Source organism: Penaeus japonicus, unplaced genomic scaffold, assembly GCF_977035675.1.
Source record: "Penaeus japonicus unplaced genomic scaffold, GWHDUDI00000001_assembly GWHDUDI00000001, whole genome shotgun sequence".
Lineage (NCBI taxonomy): Eukaryota > Metazoa > Arthropoda > Malacostraca > Decapoda > Penaeidae > Penaeus > Penaeus japonicus.
Window position 1 is genome coordinate 2,436,973 of NW_028234403.1, and position 25,000 is coordinate 2,461,972.

Sequence of the window (25,000 nt, forward strand, 5' to 3'; positions counted from 1 at the left end):
GGACAAAGGCCCATAAAGGTTTCCCTAAATGGAAATACGGCCCGAAAATGGTTATCCATAAACGCGAATAGACTATCGGCTCGTATGAATTCGATCTTTCATTAATACCAAAGTACCAAAAATTTTCGAATCATTTCGAAAATACAATTACTCCCGATGACTTCGTTCACCTGCCCCCCCCCTCCCCCACCCCCTCAAGCCACGCGGAAAGTAAATGCATTTCCATCATCAATTATTCAAAGAGCATCGCACACATTCAAAGGCCGTATTATACGAAGATCTAAGAACGCGAAAATTGAAGGGAGAGAGAAGCCTCGATTCGAACAACACATTATTAAATTTCCTTTCTTTCACTTAAAAGTAGGACAGAAGATTTCGAGGAATCTCTTTTCCAGGAATCTGAAGGTCCTTCGTATGTCAATACTGTGAGGTGGCCTGTGACAGTATGGGTGACGGATGAATGATACTGTGAATAACTGAAAATTACTTTGGAGGAGCAAAAGGGAGGGAGGGGGAGAGAGAGGGAGGTGAGAGAGGGGGGGGGGAGAGAGGGAGGGAGAGAGAGAGAGGGAGAGAGAGAGAGGGAGAGAGGGGGGAGAGAAGGAGCGGGAGGGGAAGAGGAGGTGAAGGAGGGGGAGGGGGAGGGGAAGAGGAGGGGAGAGAAAGGGCGGGGGAGAGAGGGGGGAAGAAGGAGCGGGAGGGGGAGGGGGAGGGGGAGGGGGAGTGGAAGAGGAAGAGTGAGAGGGAGAGGGTGGAGGAGGGAGAGAAAAAAAAAATCTACACAAGACACCCGCTATATTACAACCTGGATTTATCTAGGCCAATCTAGACCTGTCTTCGTGCGATAAGGATAATTAAAAGTTAAAGAAAAAAACAGAAGAACATACAGACATCACTTTAACAATCCTTACCTTAAGATATACATAATTATATTAATTATCTAAATTATGAATCTCAAGCACAAACGCAAACAAGGAAGGAACATATCCAATAAACAACATTGGTCGTGTCATGTTTGTTGATTTTAGAGCAGAGTCTGTGTACTATCCACTAGTTCATAAATTACTAGTCACAGTTTATCGAGAAAATCATATACTTAATAAAATCCATGGGGTAGGTTTCTCATTTATGTTCTATTTTTGATAGAACATATAATAACAAAATATCTCTAAAGGTATTTACAGGTTTTTCAACAACAAAAATGGACAAGATCATATCAGGATTATAAAATTCAAACAATAACAATGTAAGTTAATATCATACTTCAAAGGTTCAAAGGTTTGCTTATGTACATGATATAAACATAGAAAATAAATAAATCAATGCAAAAATACGAGCTAACTTGGCAGTTTTTTTCCAGAAAATATTTTCATCATGAAAAAAAAAATAATAATAAACATACCTTCCAAATAACTACAAACTCACTGAATGAATTTCGAAACAAAAGTGAGGCTGAATATCACGTCAGAACTGCTAATTTTCTGGAGGAAAAGTTCACTTCTCGAAACATATAAGTATTTTTTTGGTATCAATTCAATACTTCAAGTAAAAGATTATAATAACTTTGGTTCAGATAATCTTTAATCTAAATAATAATTAGTAAAATAACTTTGGTCCATATATTCTCTAAGGCTGCTGCTTCTGATAATAATACTGATGATAACAACAAAAACAACAACAACAACAATAATAATAATAATAATAACTCTGAGTCATAAATTTTCTCCTCCTAACGATTACAAATTATTATTCATTAATCTTCAGCATGAGGTCCTCCACGTACGAATGAAAAAACATCTAAATTCAACATTTCGATTTGCTAAAGGGCTGATAAATAAATTGATAATTTGTTCAATTAACTCGTTTTTCCAGTCCCATTTCATAGCTAGGATCAACCTATAAGAAACTATAATTATGTGTATGATAAAAACAGAGTTGAAAGTCCTAATAGCTGAAAACCCATTATAATTGAAAACCTATTAGAGTTGAAAGCCCATCATAACTGAAAACATATTAGAGTTGAAAACCCATTATAATTGAAAACCTATTAGAGTTGAAAGCCCATTATAATTGAAAACCTATTAGAGTTGAAAACCTGTAAGAAAAAAAAAACATTAGATGTGAAACCCCATTAGAAATGAAATCCCATTTGAGCTCAAAACCCATTAACTGAAAACCTACAAGAGCTGAAACCCCATTAACTTCAAACCTATGAGAGATGAAAACCCATTAAAGTTGAAAATCCTTTATACCAGAAATCAAGAAAGACCTCAACCCCCTTTATCCCATTCTTAACGACTGCAGTTCCAGGTTCACTAAACATTTAGCCGAGGTTTGAAAACATCTGCAAAGCTCTTCTACAAGCAAGATGTTTCCGAAACAAGAAAGGGAAAAAAAAAGAGAGAGAGATCTGGAGAGCATAAAGATTCGGATAATTCTTACGAACTTAAATTCAAAGCATATTCATACGTGTCTCCGTAAATATAGACATAACATACCCGTAATAAAGACACGGAAGCGAAGGTAAGAGTCAGGATATGTATGTGTGGAGAGACAAGTGTGCCATAACACGTGATGAGGAGCCGCCATCGACTTCCAATGCCATGGGGAGGAGGCGGTGCTGAGGAGAGGAGAGGGAGAGGGGGAGGAGAGGGGAAGGGGGAGGGGAAGGGGGTGCTGAGGAGAGGAGAGGGGAAGGGAGAGGGGCAGGAGAGGAGAGGGGGAGGGGAAGGAGAGGGGAAGGGGGAGGGGGAGGGGAAGGAGAGGGAAAGGGGAAGGGGCAGGAGAGGGGAAGGGAAATGGGAAGGGGAGGGGGCGTAGCCAAGGAGAGGGAAAGGGGAAGGGGCAGGAGAGGGGAAGGGAAACGGGAAGGGGAGGGGGCGTAGCCGAGGAGAGAGGAAGGAGAAGGGAAAGGGGAAGGGGAGGGGCTGTGCCGAAGAGAGCGGAAGAGAAAGGGGTGTTCAGGTGAAGAAGGGGATATTGGGGAGAGGCGGTGCTGAAGAGAGGAAGGGAATGGAATGGTACTGAGGGGAGGGGAAGGGGAAAGGGAGGGGCGGTGTTGAGGAAAAGGTATGAAGGGGAACGTTAGGACGGTATTACGGAAGAGGAAGAGGAGGGGGAGAAGGGGGAGGAGGGGTAGGAGGAGGAAGAGGAAGAGGAAGAGGAAGAGGAGGAGGAGGAGGGGGAGGAGGAGGAGGAGGAGGAGGAGGAGGAGGAGGAGGAGGAGGAGAAGGAGGAGGGGGAGGGGGAGGAGGGAGAGGAGGGAGAGGAGGAGGAGGAGGGAGAGGAGGAGGAGGAGGAGGAGGAGGGGGAGGAGGAGAAGGGGAAGGGGAAGGGGAAGGAGGAGGGGGAGGAGGAGGAGGAGGAGGAAGAGGGGGGAGGAGGAAGAGGGGGGAGGAGGGGGAGGAGGAAGAGGAGGAGAAGGAGGAGGAGGAGGGGGAGGAGGGAGAGGAGGAGGGAGAGGAGGAGGGAGAGGAGGAAGAGGGGGAGGAGGACGGGGAGGAGGAGGAGGAGGAGGGGGAGGAGGAGGGGGAGGAGGACGGGGAGGAGGAGGAGGGGAGGAAGAGGTGGAGGTGAAGGGGGAGGAGGAGGCGGAGGAAGAGGAGGAGAAGGAGGTTGAAGAGGAGGAGGGGGAGGAGGAGGAGGAGGAGAAGGTTGAGGAGAAGGAGGAGGAGGAGGATAAGGAGAAGGAGAAGGAAAGGGAGAGGGAGGAGGAGTAGGAGAAGAAGGGGGAGGAGGAAGGGGGTGGGGGGCGACCGTATCTGCAACAACGAGACGGGAGAGGCTGGGAGTGGGTAATGGTGTCACTCAGGACCTCACACGAGCAACCCACTCTCTATCCTTTTAAAAATCTTTAATACACTATATAAAAAAATATGCCTTACAAGATGATCTTATAATAAAAAAGGAAAATAATAGAGAGATTCGTAGACAATTACACAATGATATAAAAGAAGTAAAATCGTACTTGCTCCTTCGTAACCCCCCCCCCCCTCGCTCCACTCAGACGTCGAACAAGCAAACACAGACGGCACACGAATATCCCCGGCATACAAACGAGGTGATTACACCAAGTACAATCAACATTGTCTCTTAACCTTTTTGTCTTGGGAGCTGGTGGACATGCCCCCTTGTCTTCACCTACTTCGTAAATTATGATCCAAGTTCGTGTCCATATTCGATACACGTAATATTTGGATTCGTTTGTGTTTGTGTCCTTTAGTTTGTCTTTCATCCAAACGCTGTTCATCATATCAATGTTGTCAGACTGACGCATTAAAATGTGTCAGACTGCTGTTAATGTGTCAAATGTGTCATCCAATTAGCTATGGTCCTATGATCGTTGGAAACTAATCGTTCCTGAAGCTGTATATGGGAGATGAATCGCATTTATTTATATCGTCCGAGACATCTCTAGGATATCGAAATAATACCACTTCACAGAATAACACAGAGATGTACACATAGTGTTGTAAAGTCACGTGAACATCTTCTAATATCAGAATCATGCTAATATACAAAATTTATCTGAAAAATAATGGTTGGGCGCACGCACGTAGGCGCACACTCACACACACATTTATATATATATAAATATAGACTTGCCATGGTAGAGTAGGCGACACGCAGGACCCGAAGAAGGCCCCCGAGCTCACCCCGTCCTTAACGAAACAACACATCCGCCAGGCACTACTCACCCTCTGGAGGAAGAAGGGCGGCTGGCTGGGTCCCTCGGGCAAACTGATCCGTCGACCCCCCGCCGCATGGGACGACTTCTTAGGGGGCAGAACGGGACTGTGAGGACCTCGGTAGCGAGAGGGGGGCTGGGGAGGAGCTTTGAAGGATCCTTGCTGGCCTCCTACTACGGCGCCTCCTCCGCCAATTCCGTCTGGCTGCGGCTTGCATGTGCACTCCTTCAACGAACAGAATGCCACATTATTGGTGGTTGTCAATGACATGGTAAGTCCTCCACACCCCTTCCTCTCGCGTCTCGTCCTCTTTCTTTCTTCTCCTCACTCAACCCATTTACACTAAACGATACCAAATGCAAGAAAATAAAAAACAATAAAAAAAAAAGAAATGAAACACACTTGATCAATATTTGTATTTAATATCCTAATGGTCTATGCAAGGATATCAGCAAACAGTTCTTTTTTTTAAATCCTAAACGTTCGGTAAACCTGCACTACTTCCTCGAACTGTCGCTGCTGGTGGCACTCCGAGTGATGTGAATGGCACTGCACAAGGGGTTCTTACTGATGCTAGGGATTTGTGTCGAGGAAAATGAGGATCTCTTTTCTAGTAACAAATACTGCTGCATGTATTTGTTTATAGATAGATAGATAGATAGGTAGAATGATATATAGACAGACAAGGATAGATACATATAGATACACAGATTCACAGACAGATAGGTAGATAAAATTAGATATGGAGACACATACACATTGTCTTTCGCAACTATATTATAGAATAATACATTACATTTTTTTAAAAATCATTTCAAAATCGCCCTTGCAATGAACTCTGGCATATATATCCAATTTGAACCTTGCAACAATTTCATTAAGCAACATCTATAAACGAAGATCACAGATAGCACATTTATGTCAACGAGGCTACGTTGAATCGTCTTCACTTGCAACAATCTCATACACTCTTCGGGACTATGCAATGTCCATTAGATCTGAAGTTCGTGTCATTCTACAAGCTGTGAAAACAAAGAGTTTAGAATGCCAAGTCTAAGAAACTCTTGGGAAGTTGTCTCCATGAACTGCTTCCATTGAATGCCGAATGTTTGTTGCATCGTTTCCGAGAGAACAAATCGCTCGCTACTTGCATAACGTCTAAAATGATGTGCACATATAGTTTTTTGAGTGTGTGTGTGAGAGAAAAAAAGAGAAAGGGAGAGAAAGAGAAAAAGAGAGAGAGAGGGAGAGGGAGAGAGAGGGAGAGGGAGAGGGAGAGAGAGAGAAGGAAGGAGGAGGGAGGGAGGGAAGAAGAGGGAGGGAGGGAGGGAGGGAGGGAGGGAGGGAGGGAGGGAGGGAGAGAGAGGGAGGGAGGGAGGAGGGAGGGAGGGAGGGAGGGAGAGAGGGAGGGAGGGAGAGGGAGAGAGGGAGGGAGAGAGGGAGAGAGAGAGAGAGAGAGAGAGAGAGAGAGAGAGAGAGAGAGAGAGAGAGAGAGAGAGAGAGAGAGAGAGAAAAAAGAGAGAGAGAGACAGAGAGAAGAAAGGGGAGAGGAGAGAGAGATAAGAAAGGAGAGAGGAGAGACAGAGAGAAGAAAGAAGAGAGGAGAGAGAGAGAGAGAGAGAGAGAGAGAGACAGAGAGGCAGAGAGGCAGAGAGACAGAGAGAGAGAGAGAGAGAGAGAGAGAGACAGACAGACAGACAGAGAGAGAAAGCGAGCGTGGTGTTATTTACGGAAACATCAAACTTGAATTATCAAAAACATTTTACAAAAAAAAAAAGCTATAGAGAACAAATATCAAATCACATTTCTAAACAACCATAGAATCACCCTCTACAGTATGCCCTTAAATACTAGTTAATGACTAGACTTACGAAGAAAGAGCGCCGTGACAGCCTCCTCCATTGATAACAAAAGCGTGTCTCTCTCCTAGATATCGTTCGGGGCTGACAAATAATCGCCCCCATTTATTTTCCTATTGCGGACCTACATGCCCGCCCTCGGTCGTTCTTTATCGGATGTCGTATATATATATATCAAGATTTGCAATACCGAGAGAAAGAGAAAAGGGAAAGTGGGATACGAGGAAGTGAGCGAGAGGCCTTTTCTAAATGTCTACTATAGTAAACCGACCGTATTATTATTATTACTATTATTATTATTATTATTATCATCATTATTATTATTATTATTTTATTTTTCTTTTTTATTTATCTATTTTTTTATCATTATTATTATTTTTTTTTATACAAACCTGAGAAGGTGTATGGGCTGCGAGGCGGGCTCCCGAAGTCCACGACGTCATCGGTCGAGCCCTGGTCTGCTGCGGAGGAGGAGGAGGAGGAGCCATCTGCCTCCCACCTGGCCCTCCTGCTACGACGGCCTCGGCACTCGCCACAGGTCGCATTCCCTGTGACGTCACGGCGGCTCTCTCGTCGTCGATATCTCTCTTATCATTGGGGGTCACGACGCGAGGCGCCTCGTCACCATCGCCGGGGCTTCTCTGCAGCGCCCTCTCGATCTGGCAGTAGCTCTGGTGTGTTGCGGAGTTAAGGAAATGGCTTCGGGGGTCTAGAGGACACACGCGCACTCATGCACACGGATTGTTCCTCTGGTGTGAGGCTTAAACACTTATTGCAGCAATACTGGAAGAAACTGTGATGATAGTTAGAAGTATTAAACTTTCAACTAAAACTGAAATGTAATGGGATGACTTGAAATAAAGTGTCTCAGAGGGAAAGCACAAGAATAAAACAAAAACTTGCACGGCTACAGATAGTACAAAAATATAAGCTCACTAGTGCGAGAAGAAAACGTAGAAATGAAAAAAAAAAAAAAAAAAAAAAAAACGCAATTTTTTTTCTGATTATCACATCTATTGTTAATGTCACATATGGAAATAAATAAAATGATACCATTGATTATCTATAAAAAAGTGTTACATTTCTAGTGCCTTTCACGCAGAAACATAAATATTCGCATTTAAGGGTTTTCTACCGTGATTGAAAAGGCTTCTAATGCACGACAAAAATCCAACAGGGTACATAATCAACTGCCATTTCTTCCGAATACAATAATAATAATAAAAAAAAAAACACAATAATCCCTCCTGGTCTGAAATCCATTCCACAACGAGTCGCTACCTCTTCCACATCCCAAGCAAAGCCCTCGAGCCAAATCCGCAATAACCTGCACTTACAACCTGCCTTTACAACCTGCCATTAAAACAGCAGCATTAAACAGGAAACGCAGGCCACTCCATTCCCTCTGTTGGACTGAACATTATTCCGTTAAACCGTTTTCGTCGCCTTTATGCCAGGGGGAAGATTAAAGTTTCTGTAAAAGGAGGTTCTTTCTGATCCATTCCATTCCGCATGTAAAGTAATATCTATTTCGGTAAAAGGAATGGTGGTGGTGGTGATGATGATGATGGTGGTGGTGGTGGTGGTGGTGATGATGATGATTATGGTGATGATGGTGGTGGTGATAATGGTGGTGGTGGTGGTGGTGATGATGATGGTGGTGGTGATGATGATGATGGTGGTGATGATGATGGTGGTGGTGGTAGTGATGATGGTGTTGGTGATGGTGGTGGTGGTGATGATGATGGTGGTGGTGATGATGATGGTGGTGGTGGTGATGATGGTGGTGGTGGTAGTGATGATGGTGTTGGTGATGGTGGTGGTGGTGGTGATGATGATGGTGGTGATGGTGGTGGTGGTGGTGATGATGATGGTTATGGTGGTGGTGGTGGTGGTGATGTGGTGGTGGTGTGATGATGGTGGTGTGATGGTGGTGGTGATGTGATGATGGTGGTGGTGTGATGGTGGTGGTGGTGATGTGATGATGGTGGTGGTGTGATGGTGGTGGTGTGATGGTGGTGTGATGATGATGGTGGTGTGATGATGGTGGTGTGGTGAAGATGGTGGTGTGGTGATGATGGTGGTGGTGTGATGGTGGTGGTGTGATGGTGGTGGTGTGATGGTGGTGGTGGTGGATGAGTGGTGGTGGGGTGTGATGGTGGTGGTGATGGTGGTGGTGCTTGTACTTGTGATGGTGGTGGTGGTGGTGGTGATGTGGTGGTGGTGGTGATGTGGTGATGGTGGTGGTGGTGATGTGGTGGTGGTGATGATGGTGGTGGTGGTGATGTGGTGATGGTGGTGGTGATGTGGTGATGGTGGTGGTGATGGTGGTGGTGGTGATGATGGTGGTGGTGGTGGTGATGGTGGTGGTGGTGGTGGTGGTGGTGATGGTGGTGGTGTTGGTGGTGATGATGGTGGTGAGATGGTGGTGTTGGTGGTGATGATGGTGGTGGTGTGACAGTGGTGGTGGTGATGGTTGTGGTGGTGGTGGCTGAAGATGATGGTGGTGGTGATGATGATGGTGGTGGGTATGATGGTGATGGTGGTGATGATGGTGGTGGTGGTGGTGATTGTGATGATGGTGGTGGTGGTGATGGGATGATGTGTGATGATGATGTGGTGGTGGTGATGATGATGTGGTGGTGATGTGTGGTGGTGTGATGATGATGAGGGTGGTGGTGGTGGTGGTGTTGGTGGTGATGATGGTGGTGGTGGTGGTGATGTGGTGATGGTGGTGGTGGTGGTGATGATGGTGGTGGTGGTGATGTGGTGGTGGTGGTGGTGATGTGGTGATGGTGGTGGTGGTGATGTGGTGATGGTGGTGATGATGGTGGTGGTGGTGTGGTGATGGTGGTGGTGGTGATGATGGTGGTGGTGATGGTGGTGATGTGGTGATGTGATGGTGTGGTGGTGGTGGTGGTGATGATGCTGGTGGTGGTGGTGGTGATGATGGTGTGATGATGGTGGTGGTGGTAGTGGTGGTGGTGGTGATGATGGTGGTGGTGGTGATGATGATGGTGGTGGTGGTGATGATGATGGTGGTGGTGGTGGTGATGATGGTGGTGGTGGTAATATCACGGTAATGGTGAGAGTGATGATGTGGTGATGGTGATGATGGTGGTGGTGGTGATGATGATGGTGGTGGTGGTGGTGATGATGATGATGATGATTATGATGGTGGTGGTGGTGATGATGGTGATGATGATGATGATGGTGATGTTGATGATGATATAAACTCCCATAACTATAATAGATAAATATATTATACGTTTTTGTTCCTTTACAAAGACGTGTCACTAAAGACCGGTTTCCTTAACGCTGCAACTCCATCCGCGTTTTAAGCCAAAATACAACACAGTCATAAAATACACCACAGTACAAAAGAACATATTTCAAGACAAAACACAAAACACACACGCACACACACACACACATACATACATACACACTCACACACACACACGCACGCACACACGCACACACATACACATACACATACATACACACACATAAACACACACAGACACAGACACACACACACACACCATATCACTTCTGTCAAACATGATGGTTTATTTTTTTCTGATTTATAAGACAAATAACGAATAATAAAATGAATATCAAATGTGTTTTTGTGTGTGCGTGTATGTGTGTGTGTGTGTGTGTGTGTGTGTGTGTGTGTGTGTGTGTGTGTGTGTGTGTGTGTGTGTGTGTGTGTGTGTGTGTGTGTGCATGTGTGTGCGTGCGTGCGTGCGTGCGTGCGTGCGTGTTCACCATCTATCGACACACCTTTCTTTCCTTCTATTTTTATTGTTGTATTTGTTAGCTTGCTTCCTCGTGGCCGGAGCCCTTGTGACTGCGCGTCGGGACCGAGTCTGTGATTGCGATTGCGCGGCGCCACGACACCCGCCCTCTTATCGCACCGCCAACTGTCACTGTCACTGGACCATGCTGCGTGTGGCGATGACAAGCCTGTGGCCTGCCCGTCAAGGAAGCGGCAAGGCGAACCACCACTAACTTCTTCCTAAGGGAGGGGGGGGAGGGGGAGGGGGAGGGGGAAGGGGAGGGGGGGGGGCGCTTCTTGAGACAATGAGTCGAGCCTTACGTGGGGTCGGTCAATCCCGGGGGAGATCGGGATGAAGGAGGGTGTGTGTGGGGTGGAGGGGTGGAGGGATGGAGGGGTGGAGGGGTGGAGGGTGTGTGTGGGGTGGAGGGGTGGAGGGATGGAGGGATGGAGGGGTGGAGGGATGGAGGGGTGGAGGGTGTGTGAGGGGTGGAGGGGTGGAGGGATGGAGGGGTGGAGGGGTTAATGGGTGAGGGAGGGGAATAGGAAAGACTAAGGGGGGTGGGGGGGCCAAGGTGTAGGTGAGAAGGACAGGCCATGATGGGGGGTGGGAGGAGGTGGATAAAGAGTTATGTGGCTGGGACTCGATCCTACAGACAACATGACATGTTAATGTTTGTTCTTCGGCCTGAATTGGTCTTGGAGGCAAGGGGAAGGGGGACAGAAAGAAGAGAAGGAAAATGAGCAGAAGAGGATGAAGAGGAAGAAGCGACGAATACGGCTTAGGTGGTGGTGTTGGCAAAAGATGGAAAAGTCAGAAGAATGGGTTCTGATTTCACTAGAATTCATTAATATAGCACACATTGCCCTATATGTGGATAAGAGAATGAAGCAGAGAAGGGGATATGAAAAGGAATCAGAATATCTCTTCCTCTTAGAACATCTACAAAAACAAAAGTCGTAAATCAGCTTATACATCTGCGAACTATCCATATTCGCCTTAATATCGGTTTATGGCGCTAAACAAAAATTATTCTTAATCTTACAGAAGAAAAATAAAAACTAAAAACTTTCTTTTTGTATTTTGCTTTATAATACATGTACAAGTAATTACACACCATTCACCCCCCCCCCAAAAAAAAAAAACAAAAAAAAAAACGGCACGACTAAAATGGAGGACGAAACCCAGCGTGTGTGTGGTGCCTCTTGGCAGTTGTCCTTCTGAAGACAAGAAGCATGTATTTAGTGTCAATCGGGACAGGGCGACACGAATCGTAAATATAGGTCTGCCTCTTGTGCTTCTCGCCGGTTGGGAGGCAGGAAAAGAGAGAGAGAGAGAGAGAGAGAGAGAGAGAGAGAGAGAGAGAGAGAGAGAGAGAGAGAGAGAGAGAGAGAGAGAGAGAGAGAGAGAGAGAGAGAGAAAGAGAGAGAGGTACTGATAAGATGATAATGCCAATGGCAATTATAATAATAATAAATATTAATAACAATAATTACGATAATAATAATATCATAATAGTAAATAACAATATTAATAACAATAACAATAAAACAAACATAACAACAACAATAATAAAGATAATAAAAAAAAGCCTTTGTAATAACAATATCAACTACAATCATAATAATAACAATCCTTATCATAACAGTAATAACAGCACGTCTCGCAGCCACCCGTCGTGTTCCCCGAATTGGTAGGAGGGGATTCCCTGGAGCAGTGGGCGTGGCTCCTCGGCTTGTTAGCTCTTCTAACCCTCTAACTACAATGAAAGCTGGACAGACTTCTTTAAAAATCCTTCGTGTGTTAAACAGCCAAGTGCATTTTTTTTTCATGCAAGCTTTGTTGTTGCATATGCAAAAAGTAGATCCGTTATGCGATTAGGAAGCGTAACTGAATTATCGATCTTTTTACCTATTTTTCTTTTTTTTATTGTTTTTCTTTTTATTATCCTCTCTTTGTTCCCCTTTTCTTTTCTCGATATCAGAGAGAAGACAATCGATGAAACACAAAAATGAAATAAATGGAGCTGTCTGTCTCTCTCCACCTACGATACTGTCGAAGGCAATCGGTGAAGGGAACGGGGGGCGTCCTCTCCTCCTCACTCCCATCCCCTCTATTCTTCCCTCCCTTCCTCCCTTCCTTCCTTCCTTCCTTCCTTCCTTCCTTCCTTCCTTCCTTCCTTCCTTTCTTCCTCCCTCCCTTCCCTCCCTTCCCTTCCCTCCCTTCCTTTTCTTCCTTCCTTCCTTCCTCCCTCCCTCCCTCCCTCCCTCCCTCCCTTACTCCCCTACTTCCTTCCTTCCTTCCTTCCTTCCTTCCTCCCTTCCTCCCTCCCTCCCTTCCTTCCTTCCTTTTCTTCCTTCCCTCCCTCTATCTCTCCCCTCCATTCTCTCCTCAATACCACTCCCTCGTCTGGCATGTCAGCGTCAAATCACCACCCACGCCGCGTAGGAAGCCTAGAATCTTTTATCATCATCATTATCTATTTTTTTTTTTCGAGTGAACGTTGCCCACTTCCCGACAGGGTTAATTGCACCCTGTTTTACCCAATAATAACAATATTTTCCAGTCACCTTAAACGTAAGAGACAAACAGCATGAAAGTCGGTTCCTATTACAAAGAGGACAAAGTATTCTAAAAAAACATCGCCTCAAACAAGACATATCTCGTAGGATCGCCTTAACGCACTCTTTTGCGCCGCTTCGGAGAGCCAAGGTCTCATCTACATACATAATACAATCCCCTTGCCATCTGTACCGGCTTCTTTGCTTCTCACCTCCGAGGAAAAGAAAAAAAAACACGAAAAAAGTAAACCGTTTCATCTCAAGCCGACCTACTTGGCGGCAATGAGGAAGGCGAGAGAAAAATGGCGGTTCTTTTTATATTAGAGGAGAACGGAATGATAACAGAGACTCGCTCTAAAAAGAAAAAAAAAAAATAATAATAATAATAATAATAATTATAATAATAATAATAATAATAATAATAAAATAAAAATCAGAATGGGTGTCGACCCGCTTCATTACGCTATCAGAACTACTCTAAACTAAACATACATCTTCCTGAAAGTAAATACCTCAAGCTCTTCGAAATAAATACATCAGATAAAATAAATAACATTCGGTACACCGTTTCAACACCAGACCCGATCGGGAAGCAAGGTTCGGCATTCGAGCCACATCTACATGCATAACGACGTGTGAGCTGTTGCGTATACATTATGGTAAATACTTCACCTTTCCTCGGGTAATATACGAGGACGCGTTGTAACAGAATTTGGCCCGTGCGGAATTTCTGTATCGTGTTATTCGAAAGGAACTTTTACAGGTATATTCTATTCTAAATTAGATCTCCGTTAGAAAGATACATGTCTTTCAACTTCATGTTTTGTTTTCTATTTCTGTTAATCAAAAATATACATATTTTTTCAATTTCACTTTTGTTTTATTTCTCTTCAAATAATACACGTCATTTTATTTAATTTTCGTTTCAAGGGAGAAAATGATTAAGCGATTGATAAATCAAAGAAAATACTACTTTCCATCTCTGTATATACTCATGCTAAATCCATGCAAAATAAATAGATAAATCGTGTTTCCTTCGATAGATATTCGCACACATGAAAGATAACGCCAAAGAAACACCCCACTCGACCCAGGAGATTCAGAATGAGCATATAAATTAATGACACAAATATCTATCAACCCGAAATACCCATATAACGGAAAGATCTTAACTAAGAGGACTCATCACCTCTTGTTCCTCGTCCTATTTCACCTCTTCCTCCCTCCCCTCCCCTTCCCCCCTCTTCCTCTCCTACACTCCAGCTGTTCTAACCTCATTCCTTTCGTGAGGACAAACACGTTTAACAGCATACGAGTCTAACATAGCGCATTATTCTTTGCTCCGAGCTCTATTAACATCCGTGTCAAAGGACTCTTACTGCAGAGCTCTTCCAAGATTCTTAAAATTCTCTTCCGGGATTCTTAAAGCTCTCGTAAGGAATTTCTGCAGCTCTCTTCCGGGACTGAAGACTTTGGGACTCTCGAGCTCTTGGAAGTATAAATCTTTATGTACACGTTCCCTTGCACAAGGCTATATTTCGCACCTACACTCGTCTAAGTTTTATGAAACGATGAAATCCACAAGCGTAACTTCCAATCGTGATACCAGCTGACGAAAACCCTCGTAAAAAATCATGCACGATATCCATTTGATGTTTTTTTTTCCTTCTTTCTTTCTCTTCCAATCTTAAGATCCAAAATGCCTTGCCTCTTCCAGAGCGCAAAGTCTGACAAAACGACTAAAGGCGATCCCTTCTGACGAGAAAATGTTGTCATTACTAATTGACAATGATCGCCGTTCACCTTGACCCACCGAACGCGAGGCGGGTACGGCGTGGGCGGATAAAGAGAGGCGTTAGGCGGGAGATGACGATGAAGGATGGAGGCACAGGGAGAGGGGGAGGGTGAGGGAGAGGGAGAGGGAGAGGGAGAGGGTGAGGGAAACGGAGAGGGAGAAGGAGAGGGAGAGGAAGAGTGAGAGGGAGAGGGATGTAGAGAGAAAGATATATATATATATATATATATATATATATATATATATATATATATATATATAGAGAGAGAGAGAGAGAGAGAGAGAGAGAGAGAGAGAGAGAGAGAGAGAGAGAGAGAGAGAGAGAGAGAGAGAGAGAGAGAGAGAGAGAGAGAGAGAGAAAAGGGAAATGGAAGACGGATACAGGAGGAAGAGAGGATGAACGAGGAGAGATATTGAGGGAGAGAGGCGGATAAAGAGATGCGTTAGGCCGGAGACAACAAATAAAGGGGCGAAAGAAGCGAGGAAAAGAGAGAGAGAGAGAGGGGAAAAAAAGGACAGAAATGGGGAAAGAGGGAGAGCGAGGAGAGAAATAGAAGGGGAGAGAGGAAGGATAGGGAGAGAAGAGCCAGGATGGCGAGGGACCGACCCGTATGACTCTTCTAACGATCCACCAGAGTGTGGGAGGAACAGCCACTCCGCATCCCAAACAGCGTCATGGTGGCACTCAAGCCCCTCGCGCTGTCATGTCTCCCTGTCGACGCCACTCAACTCTCGCCCTCTTCTTAACGCCGTCGCCATCAGCCACTTCGCCCTTCCTATCGCCACGGCAGCGCCTGAATCACGCCGCTGCTCATCAACGTTGCGACTGTGAGTATCGCCATGCAAACCCGTGTCGCCACTACTATCATCGGTCTTGTCATGAGCGCTGCCATTAATATATCTGAGCACTCCAACAAAAAGAAGGAAAAAAAGGCAGGGGTTATAACCTCTTAGCCATGTTCAGAGATATCATTCTTTATATATCGTAAACTTCACTCCGTGTCCATGATACATAGACTCCGATGCAGAAGAAATCTAGAACTCCACTAACCTCTTAACCTAGGATATAAATTACACACCCATGCCCTTAAGGAGCACCTTTGAAAATGATATTTCTTTACTCAGACCTTAGAGCGCCTTTCCAAGACCTCCACAGTTCTCCACAGAACCTTCGGGTCATGACAGTTTAATCATTTCTACAATAAAAAACTAATTTTGTGGCCTTGCGATACGTGGGGTGAAATACCGAGATTACAAGATTGTGTATCGTCAACTTCACACGGCACTCAACACACCCTTTATGCACTACACCACTAAACAGAAATGGCAATTACAAAGAAGAAAACACCTCCAATGAGAAGAAAAAACACAATAATCTCAACCCTTCAGACTCTCTTCGGTGCAAAATCAACAACAGGACCTTGACCAACGCCAACGCTGGCATACCCTCCTTTCCGATGCCCTTTCACACTGAAACGACATACACTTTTACCCAACAACGATGTGAAGGTCGGGTAAGTAGGGGAATGGATTAACACACATGCCTGCTGGAACTTATTTAGGAATGCCTCATGGAGAGCAAGGTGTGTTGTAAACCGCATGTAAAACTAGGGTAATGTACTAAGAAATGTTTCTTACGTGTCCCTTAACAAAAATATTGCGTCTTTTTACAAACACAATAAGTCCTGCAATCAAAAACAAATAAAATTGTCTTCATATAAACTTGAACAGAGGTAGATTTCTGACAAAGCAGACAAGAGAAACAAGCCTGAATATACATGAACGACCTGAGTGTGCAGACACCTCCTTTACGTGACAGCCCGACATAACTTTCCACAATAGGAACAACAATAGAATAACAAGGCAAACGGTGCGTGAGACAATCTGCACTGATACATTTGAAAGAATCAGGAGAACTTGTCGCCACGACGAAACGAATCCAAAAAGCAAAACAAAGCAAAGACAAGACATTCTCTGCACTTATTCTTCACAATAAAACACGTCTCGTTCCGACTACACTGTAACCAAACACGAAGAGGAAACGTAAGGTGATAAATCATGCTTGACTCAAAGCTTTATATATCTCAACTGGGAGTCAACTAAGAGCGTCGGCCGACACAACAGACGTCAAGGTACACGAGATAAAGATTACGGATGCTCTTTTCATCCTTCAAGAGAATGAAAGAGAGGAAAAGAGGAGGGGGAGAGAGAGAGAGAGAGAGAGAGAGAGAGAGAGAGAGAGAGAGAGAGAGAGAGAGAGAGAGAGAGAGAGAGAGAGAGAGAGAGAGAGAGAGAGAGAGAGAGAGAGAGAAAAGAGAAGAGAGAAAGAGAGAGAGAGAGAGAAAGAGAGAGAGAGGAGAGAGAAAGAGAGAGAGAAGAGAGAGAGAGAGAGAGAGAGAGAGAGAGAGAGAGAGAGAGAGAGAGAGAGAGAGAAAGTAGAAACATTTGTAACTACTCTTTGATATGCAAAATTTATTTTGCTAGTTTTCTCTCTCTCTCAATAGTGATAAAATTCAAGAACATTGCCGGTTTTATCAATGGAAGGTAAATTTGCGAGCGGCTTCCACTCCGCAAAACTTATTTTCTGAAGCGCCAAATGACGGCAGGTATTTCGAAAACTCTTCAAGAATCTTGAGTCTTTTGTTTTGAAGAATTCCAGTGAGAAACATTTTGGTTAGGAACAAATGCAAGACAACGGGAAACACGAGCCTGATTTTTCACACGGGCATTATGTCGAAGCTCAGAAATACACAGATAATCCCAAGAGAAACACACGAATCGAACAATGCTGGGGCGACTATTTAATATTATTAATGTATACGACAAAAAGATTTCGCTAAATCATTTCAATCAGAAAGTTCAACTACTCGTGAATTTACATAATATATTCCTTCAGGCAAGGTAGAGTATTAAGACGTCTCAAGTACACAAAGAAACTTGCTAAGGAGAGGAGTCATGACATTCACTTCAGAGCGACAACAGCATTTACACACTCAGTCAAGGAATCATGATGATGCATGACTAGAGCCCCCCCCCCACCCCCTCTCAACTACCCCCCACCCTCCCCTACCCACCAGCGTCCCAATCCTTACCTTTAACATAGTTAAACACTGTATGTATGTGTGTGTGTGTGTGAGTGTGTGCGCTAGCGAGCTTGAGTGTGTAGGCGTTGAAGTGAGGGCGTGAGTGAATGGATAAATACAAAGAAGTACATATCATTGATAAGACACGTCCAGGTTTAATATATGCAATCTGCAATTCACCCTTTTCTATCAGAACCACAAAACTTGTTGTATTTATACAAAGACGACGGACTGCGCGTGATTCGTATGAGAGAAACTTCCCCACGTCTCCGGCCCCGCCCCGCCCACGACGAACATCCACAGTACGAGCGCCAAGCTTCCGCCTCATACCTGTGATGAGCCGCCCACGCCGCGTACCTGTTCCCAGCCCGCCCGTGCCTTTGCTACAACTCCGCGTTGCTACTCCACCCTCGTCATCATCATCATCATCATCATTCTTGGCCTCTCCTTCTCCCTGACCTTCTCCACCTCTTGCTACTTCCCGAAGACAACTTCCTTGTGGACTTCCTTCCACTGTCCCTTCCATATCACCATTATCGGCCCTACCTCATTTCCCTCCATTCTCCACACAGCGAACTTTGTTTAACCTACCCTATCCTATATCCCTCCACCCTCTCCCCTCCTAAACTCCTCCATTCTTCCCTTCCACCCCCCTCTTCCCACAGTATCTCTCCTCCCCGCAACTTCCCTTCTGCCCCTCCCCTAGCCATCCCCTCAGCATCCCTGTATACCCCTGGCATCCCCCCCCCCCTTTCCCTCTTTCCTTAACACCCTTTGTTACCCCAACAACCCCCTCTCTCTCCCCTCCCTCCCTCCACCCTACACCCCTCCATCCGCTCCCTTCCACATCCCTGGTCCCCCCCCAACATCCCGTCCCTTCCCTCCCTCCCTCCAACTCAACCCCTCCTCCACCCTCCCAGTTGCCCTCACCCATCCCCTCAACCCCATTCTCCCCCTCCCCCCCCCCGCTAAACCCCAGAATTAACCCTCCTCGACGCAATCTTTATCCACTTAGCTCTCCTTTCCCCCGGTGACTCCGGACAATTATTGGGTGATGGATCTGCTAATCAGCCTCTGCGTCGTACACCTTCCGCAGAGAGAGAGAAAGAGAGAGAGAGAGAGAGAGAGAGAGAGAGAGAGAGAGAGAGAGAGAGAGAGAGAGAGAGAGAGAGAGAGAGAGAGAGAGAGAGAGAGAGAGACAGACAGAAAGAGAGAGACAGAAAGAGACAGACAGACAGACAGAGAGAGAGAGAGAGAGAGAGAGGGGGGGGGGGCAGAGATAGAGGGAGGGAGAGAGGGAGAGGGAGAGGGAGAGGGAGAGGGAGAGGGAGAGGGAGAGGGAGAGGGAGAGAGAGACAAAGAGAGAATGAGAAAGAGAGAGATACAAAGAGAGAATGAGAAAGAGAGAGAGAAACAAAGAGAGAATGAGAAAGAGAGAGAGAGAGAGAGAGAGAGAGAGATGCAGAGAGAAAGAGAGAGAGAGAGAGAGACACAAAGAGAGAGAGAGAGAGAAAAACAAAAAAAAACAAAAAAACTTTTCGTATTTTCTCATGAGATGGGCGTGGAGACGTGGCCTCTGTCTTGAGTGACGTGTGTGGGCTGCGATGGAGGGTTGGCGTGCGTGTGTGTACGTGTTTGAGATTATGTGCGTGTTTGTGTTGGCTGTTGGGATGTACAAGCATAATTTTCCATTGGTCTCCACGGAACCAGAAATGATGCCTCCCCCCCCACTTCCTCAAAAGTTTGACACATTGCGCGAACCGAATTAGACGAAAGAGAGAAATATATCAATAATTTCAGTTATCTCAATACAATCTTACTCCAAATTGCTTAGAAATTACCTCTGAAATCTTAAGAAAATACACTAGTATACTTAGACCTTGCCCTAATTTCGGTGCTACGTGCTACCCCCCACCCCCCACCTCACCCTTTATCTCTCCTTAAACCTCCTCAGAAAAGTTAACATCTATTACTAATAACAGCAATGTTATAACATTTATGAAATAATAGCTAGTCAAGATGGATGCGCATACTTATATGTATATATGTATCCATGTCTGTCTGTCTGACTGACTGACTGACTGACTGGCTGGCTGGCTGGCTGGCTGACTGACTGACTGTCTAATACTTACAGTATCAGTGATAACAGTACCGTTGATGATAACGACAACTGATATTACATTAATGATAACAATAACAGGAATAATGATGATTCCAATTCCTGTTTTCCTTTATAGGCCTGAAACAAATCTACCTTTGCCGTCCGTCCAATCTCTCTATTTTCTCCTCCTAATTCCTTCTTTCTTTCTTCCTTTCTTTTCACTCTCTCTCTCTGACATTGAGTATAACCCTACCATTATGTAAAAGAGATCCACCTCAGACACGTTTACGATATCATATTGCCACTACATATCATGTCCAGTTCACTGAACGGCCTGCCTGTTGGTCTGACTTTACTCCTATCAATCTCGATCATTTTAATGAAACACTCTGTCAACAAGTTATCAATATTATTAATCAACTTCACCCCCTCAAAAAAACACTATGCTCAGATCTAAAACCTCCAGAGTCAAACGTGCATGGCATCTAAACAAAGACTCCGAGATTAAGCTTCTTTAAAAAATTAAGACGATCAACTGTGAGTCAGCTAAAACACTAAGGAAGCAACCCCTACTTAGCTAGGGACCTTGTTTCTTTAGTAAAAAGCTGAACGGGATGATTACTCAAAAGCGAAAAGAGAGTTTGTTTGTCTGGGCATGAGAAATGTGTGACAGGACATCAATAAGATTAAGATCTCCCCACAATCCACAGCCGTGTTACCCAAATTAATACCCTAAACCATACCCTACCTAAACCACAGATTTCCCAAGCGCTGGCAAATGAGATCAGTCACAGAGTCAGGTTTGCTCGGTCTCGATTTTCTCATCTTTTGCACCTTAACTTAGAATAGAAACCCAAAACCGCGCAGACTATCCTTAGATGTATTATCAGCTGTTTAGGAGATTATGAGGATCAGGCATGGGGTACAGAAAATATGGAAAAAAATGGACATGGCACTATCTGACATTACGAAAGTATTGCTGGGTCATCATACATGGACAAACTATGAAATTTACAGAGTTTGGTCTGTCACGGAGACAGCAAGTTATACTAACCAGGCTACGCATAGACTGTTATTATACTATACAATATGTGCAGGATGCAGCTTTGGATGCAAAACCAGTCACATATCACCACTGTAAATTAGGCAAAAAATTAAATCACATATTTCACCTACTACTCGCTTTGTTGTACGAAAACTGCATTCTATCGATCGAACAGCACTGTACAAACAACTCACTTGTAGATTATATCAATTTTATTATAGACACTGGTCTTGTCTTTGACATTATCATTGCTATAAAAAGTTTTTTACCGACCAGATCACACATAATGCAGCCCCTCAGGTATGTAAGATTAATGCTTGACTAAGCCCTTTCCTCACTAGAAGCACAGCCATTTTGGATAGATGCTTGACATCTCACCCTAGCTCTTTGCAGGGCATGTATACTGTTCTGCAAATAAACTATATCAAAGCAAATCTCTCCATCCCATCCTCCTTCCCACCCACCTTCCCTCCATCCTATCCATCTTCCCTCCCACTTATCCAAACACCCTCCCTCTTATCCACCCAAACACACACACACACACTCACTCTCTCCCTCCCCTCCCCTCCCCTCCCCTCCCCCCCCCCTCCCTTCCCCTCCCCTCCCTCTCACCCTCATCCTTACCCTCCCCCTTCACCAACCAACCCACACACCCACCCACCCACCCTCCCTCCCTCCCTCCCTCCCTCCCGCTCGTCGACGTGGAAAAATCTTCGTGAACGTGTCTGAAAAAAAGGACAAAAACTTCACGCCCCCCCCCTCCCCCCCCCGTGTCACAAATTCCCAAAACAAAAGAGAACCGCCATGAAAACAAATGACCGGCGGCGATCGTCGGAAATGTAGGATATTTCTCGTTTTTCCTCCCGTTTTGTCACATGACAAAAACGAAGAAGAAGTAAAAGGTTGTAAGAATATTTTTCTTAACATACATACATACGCACGCGCACACACGCACACACACATACACACACACACACATACACATACACACACACACACACACACACACACACACACACACACACACACACACATACACACACACACACACACACAAACACAAACACACACATACACATACACATACACATACATAGACACATACACACACACACACACACACACACACACAATCCCTCCAACATCCATGCAAATAATATGCAAAAATATCATAATCCCTTGATTATTTTCTGTCAGTGCATTTGAATCCGTAATGACGCTTCCACAGAGAAGAGAGATGTCAGCAAATATTTGTTGTTTTCCGCATTACATATTCAAAATGTCTGACTGTCAACATTGAAACAATCTGGCGGGTGTTACGCAATTTTAGTTCAAAGCGCGATGGTTTATTCATATTGGTGGAGGTGGAGGTGGAGGTGGAGGTGGAGGTAGAGGAGGAGGTGGAGGTGGATATGGAGGCGGAGGCGGGATGGAGGTGGAGGTGGTGGTGGAGGTGGAGGTAGAGGCAGGGTGGAGGTGTTGGTGGAGGTGGATATAAATGGGGAGATGCAGGTGGAGGTGGCGGTGGATGGAGGTAGAGGTGTGAGTGGTGGAGGTGGAAATGGAAGTAGAGATGGAGGAAGAGATGGAGATGGAGACAGAGAAGATGATACTAACGGATATATGCTGATAACGCGAAGTACGATGGCGAAGAATGGAGATAAAAAAACAAAAAATAAAAACACGAAGAACTAAGGTCAAAATCCGCGCAGTAACATAGCTTCCGGGTTGGCTAACGGCGATGCAGAGGAAGAGACAGGGAAGGTGGGGGTGGGGTTGAGGGGAGGGGGGGATGGAAGGAGGAGTTGGGGAGAGGGGAAGGAGGGGGGTAGGGGAAGGGAAGGAGAGGGTAGGGGAAGGGAAGGAAGGGGTTGGGGGTGGGGGGAAGGGGACTAATCCAAGAGGAAGAGAGCGAGGGGGTGGAGGCTGAGTATGGGGGGGGAGGGAAGGAGAGAGGGAGAGAGTCCCTACCCCTACCAGCCTCCCTGCTAGCCTCCCTGCCAGCTGACAGACCTCTTCCTTCCCTCCCAAAGACACCCTGCCCCGACCGCCCTGCCGCCTCGAGCCCGACTCCACAAAGGCCTCCGTGTGAGCATCTATTCGTATGGAGATGCCCCTGTCAACGCCAAATTTATGACGCACCAAAGTTCTGTATTGTTATGTAAGACTCGGAGAAGCTTTGCTATTCTCCCGCCGTTGTAGCGACGTGTTAGCGGAGATTTGCGAGCCTTTCTTCTAACTCGCCTTCGCAGCTCGTCTCCATTAAAGGGAAATAAGCATCGATTTCAATTTTCTCCGCGCTATTTCTTCCGCCTCACCTGGCCGAGGAAATGTAAATTGGGAGATGCGAATAACAATCCCCCGAGAAAACCAAATCAGCCAAAGGAAAAGCTCTCTGCATGGCAAGGAGGGTTGGCTTGTCGTCTGCATGACACTGGATGAGATCAATCTAGTTGGCTTCATCGTCTAGATTCATGCACACTTCTACACTGCGCCATAACAAAGAAGAATCACATTGAATGCCATTTCCTTTTCTTTCTCTCTTTTTTTTCGATTCCTAAATAACTTTCCCGCCTAAAAATCCCGACTCGGCCCGCCTCACTATTTTTAACTCGCGCTCCGCCAACATCAAAAGCATTTCCGAGAGTCCATAAACCTCTTCTTCTCTTTATCTCCTCCCTTTTATCTTTCCCCACAGAGAGGAGAGAGACGGAAATGAAAACGCGCCGAATATGCACCCACTGCGGGTTAAAAGTATGGCAAGAAACATCCTCCCCCCCCTCCCCCCCTCCGCTCTGTTGCGTCATATTTCTCCAACGCAATAAACGGCCCCGCAGTTTTATCCCCTTTTATATCCTCGCTATTTGTCCAAGTATCTCACGCCGGATGTTGCATTTCCATCTTCTTCTTTTTTTCTTCTTTTTTATTTCTTATTTCGGGGTTCTTTCCTCCGGCGAATATGATGGTACCGACTTCACTCTGATTATCTGCATTGAGCGTCTAGTTATTCGCACCGCATTAACGTCCTCAATAACTAAGTTAAGAAACACTTGAAAAATAATCATAAATACAAAATAGAGTCGTTGATTTTTTTTATTATTTTTTTTTAACAACATAAAAAAAACATGAAACGTATTAAGAAACGTACTTTAAAACGAAATCAAAAAATATATATAAACATGAAACCAAGAAAAATAATCAAAAACGAAATCAAGATACGCTCTCAAAGACGATATTAAGTACATAGTCAAACGCAAACTCAGAAATCAAAATTAAGCAACACTTCTTGTCAAAATCAAGAAACGTACATAAAAAGTGAAACCAAGAAACACTTCAAACCGAAACCAAGAATCACTTCAAACCGAAACCAAGAAACACTTCAAACCGAAACCAAGAAACACTTCAAACCGAAACCAAGAAACACTTCAAACCAAAACCAAGAAACACTTCAAACCGAAACCAAGAAACACTTCAAACCGAAACCAAGAAACACTTCAAACCGAAACCAAGAAACACTTCAAACCGAAACCAAGAAACACTTCAACCCGAAACCAAGAAACACTTCAAACCGAAACCAAGAAACACTTCAACCCGAAACCAAGAAACACTTCAAACCAAAACCAAGAAACACTTCAACCCGAAACCAAGAAACACTTCAAACCAAAACCAAGAAACACTTCAACCCGAAACCAAGAAACATTTCAAACCAAAACCAAGAAACACTTCAACCCGAAACCAAGAAACACTTCAAACCAAAACCAAGAAACACTTCAACCCGAAACCAAGAAACATTTCAAACCAAAACCAAGAAACACTTCAACCCGAAACCAAGAAACATTTCAAACCAAGAAGCACTTCAAACCGAAACCAAGAAACACTTCAACCCGAAACCAAGAAACACTTCAAACCGAAACCAAGAAGCACTTCAAACCGAAACCAAGAAACACTTCAAACCGAAACCAAGAAACACTTCAAACCGAAATCAAGAAACACTTCAACCCGAAACCAAGAAACACACAAACAAACCAAAATCAAAACGCCACAAATGAAGACCACACCGATTCCTCCCGTTCCCTTCGTTGT

General features: G+C 44.9%; 1 protein-coding gene across 2 annotated transcripts in view; it reads right to left on the bottom strand.

Annotated features, from left to right (window-relative positions):
- LOC122252514 (uncharacterized) overlaps window positions 1-25,000 on the bottom strand; it is a 187,432-nt gene that overhangs the window by 57,651 nt on the left and 104,781 nt on the right. For both annotated transcript variants that reach the window (XM_086553978.1, XM_086553920.1), the window contains exons 4-5: window positions 6,940-7,222; window positions 4,698-4,913 (exon numbers count right to left, since the gene is read on the bottom strand). In XM_086553978.1, coding sequence (XP_086410104.1) covers window positions 4,698-4,913; window positions 6,940-7,222 — 499 coding nt within the window. The remainder of the gene's footprint in view (window positions 1-4,697; window positions 4,914-6,939; window positions 7,223-25,000) is intronic.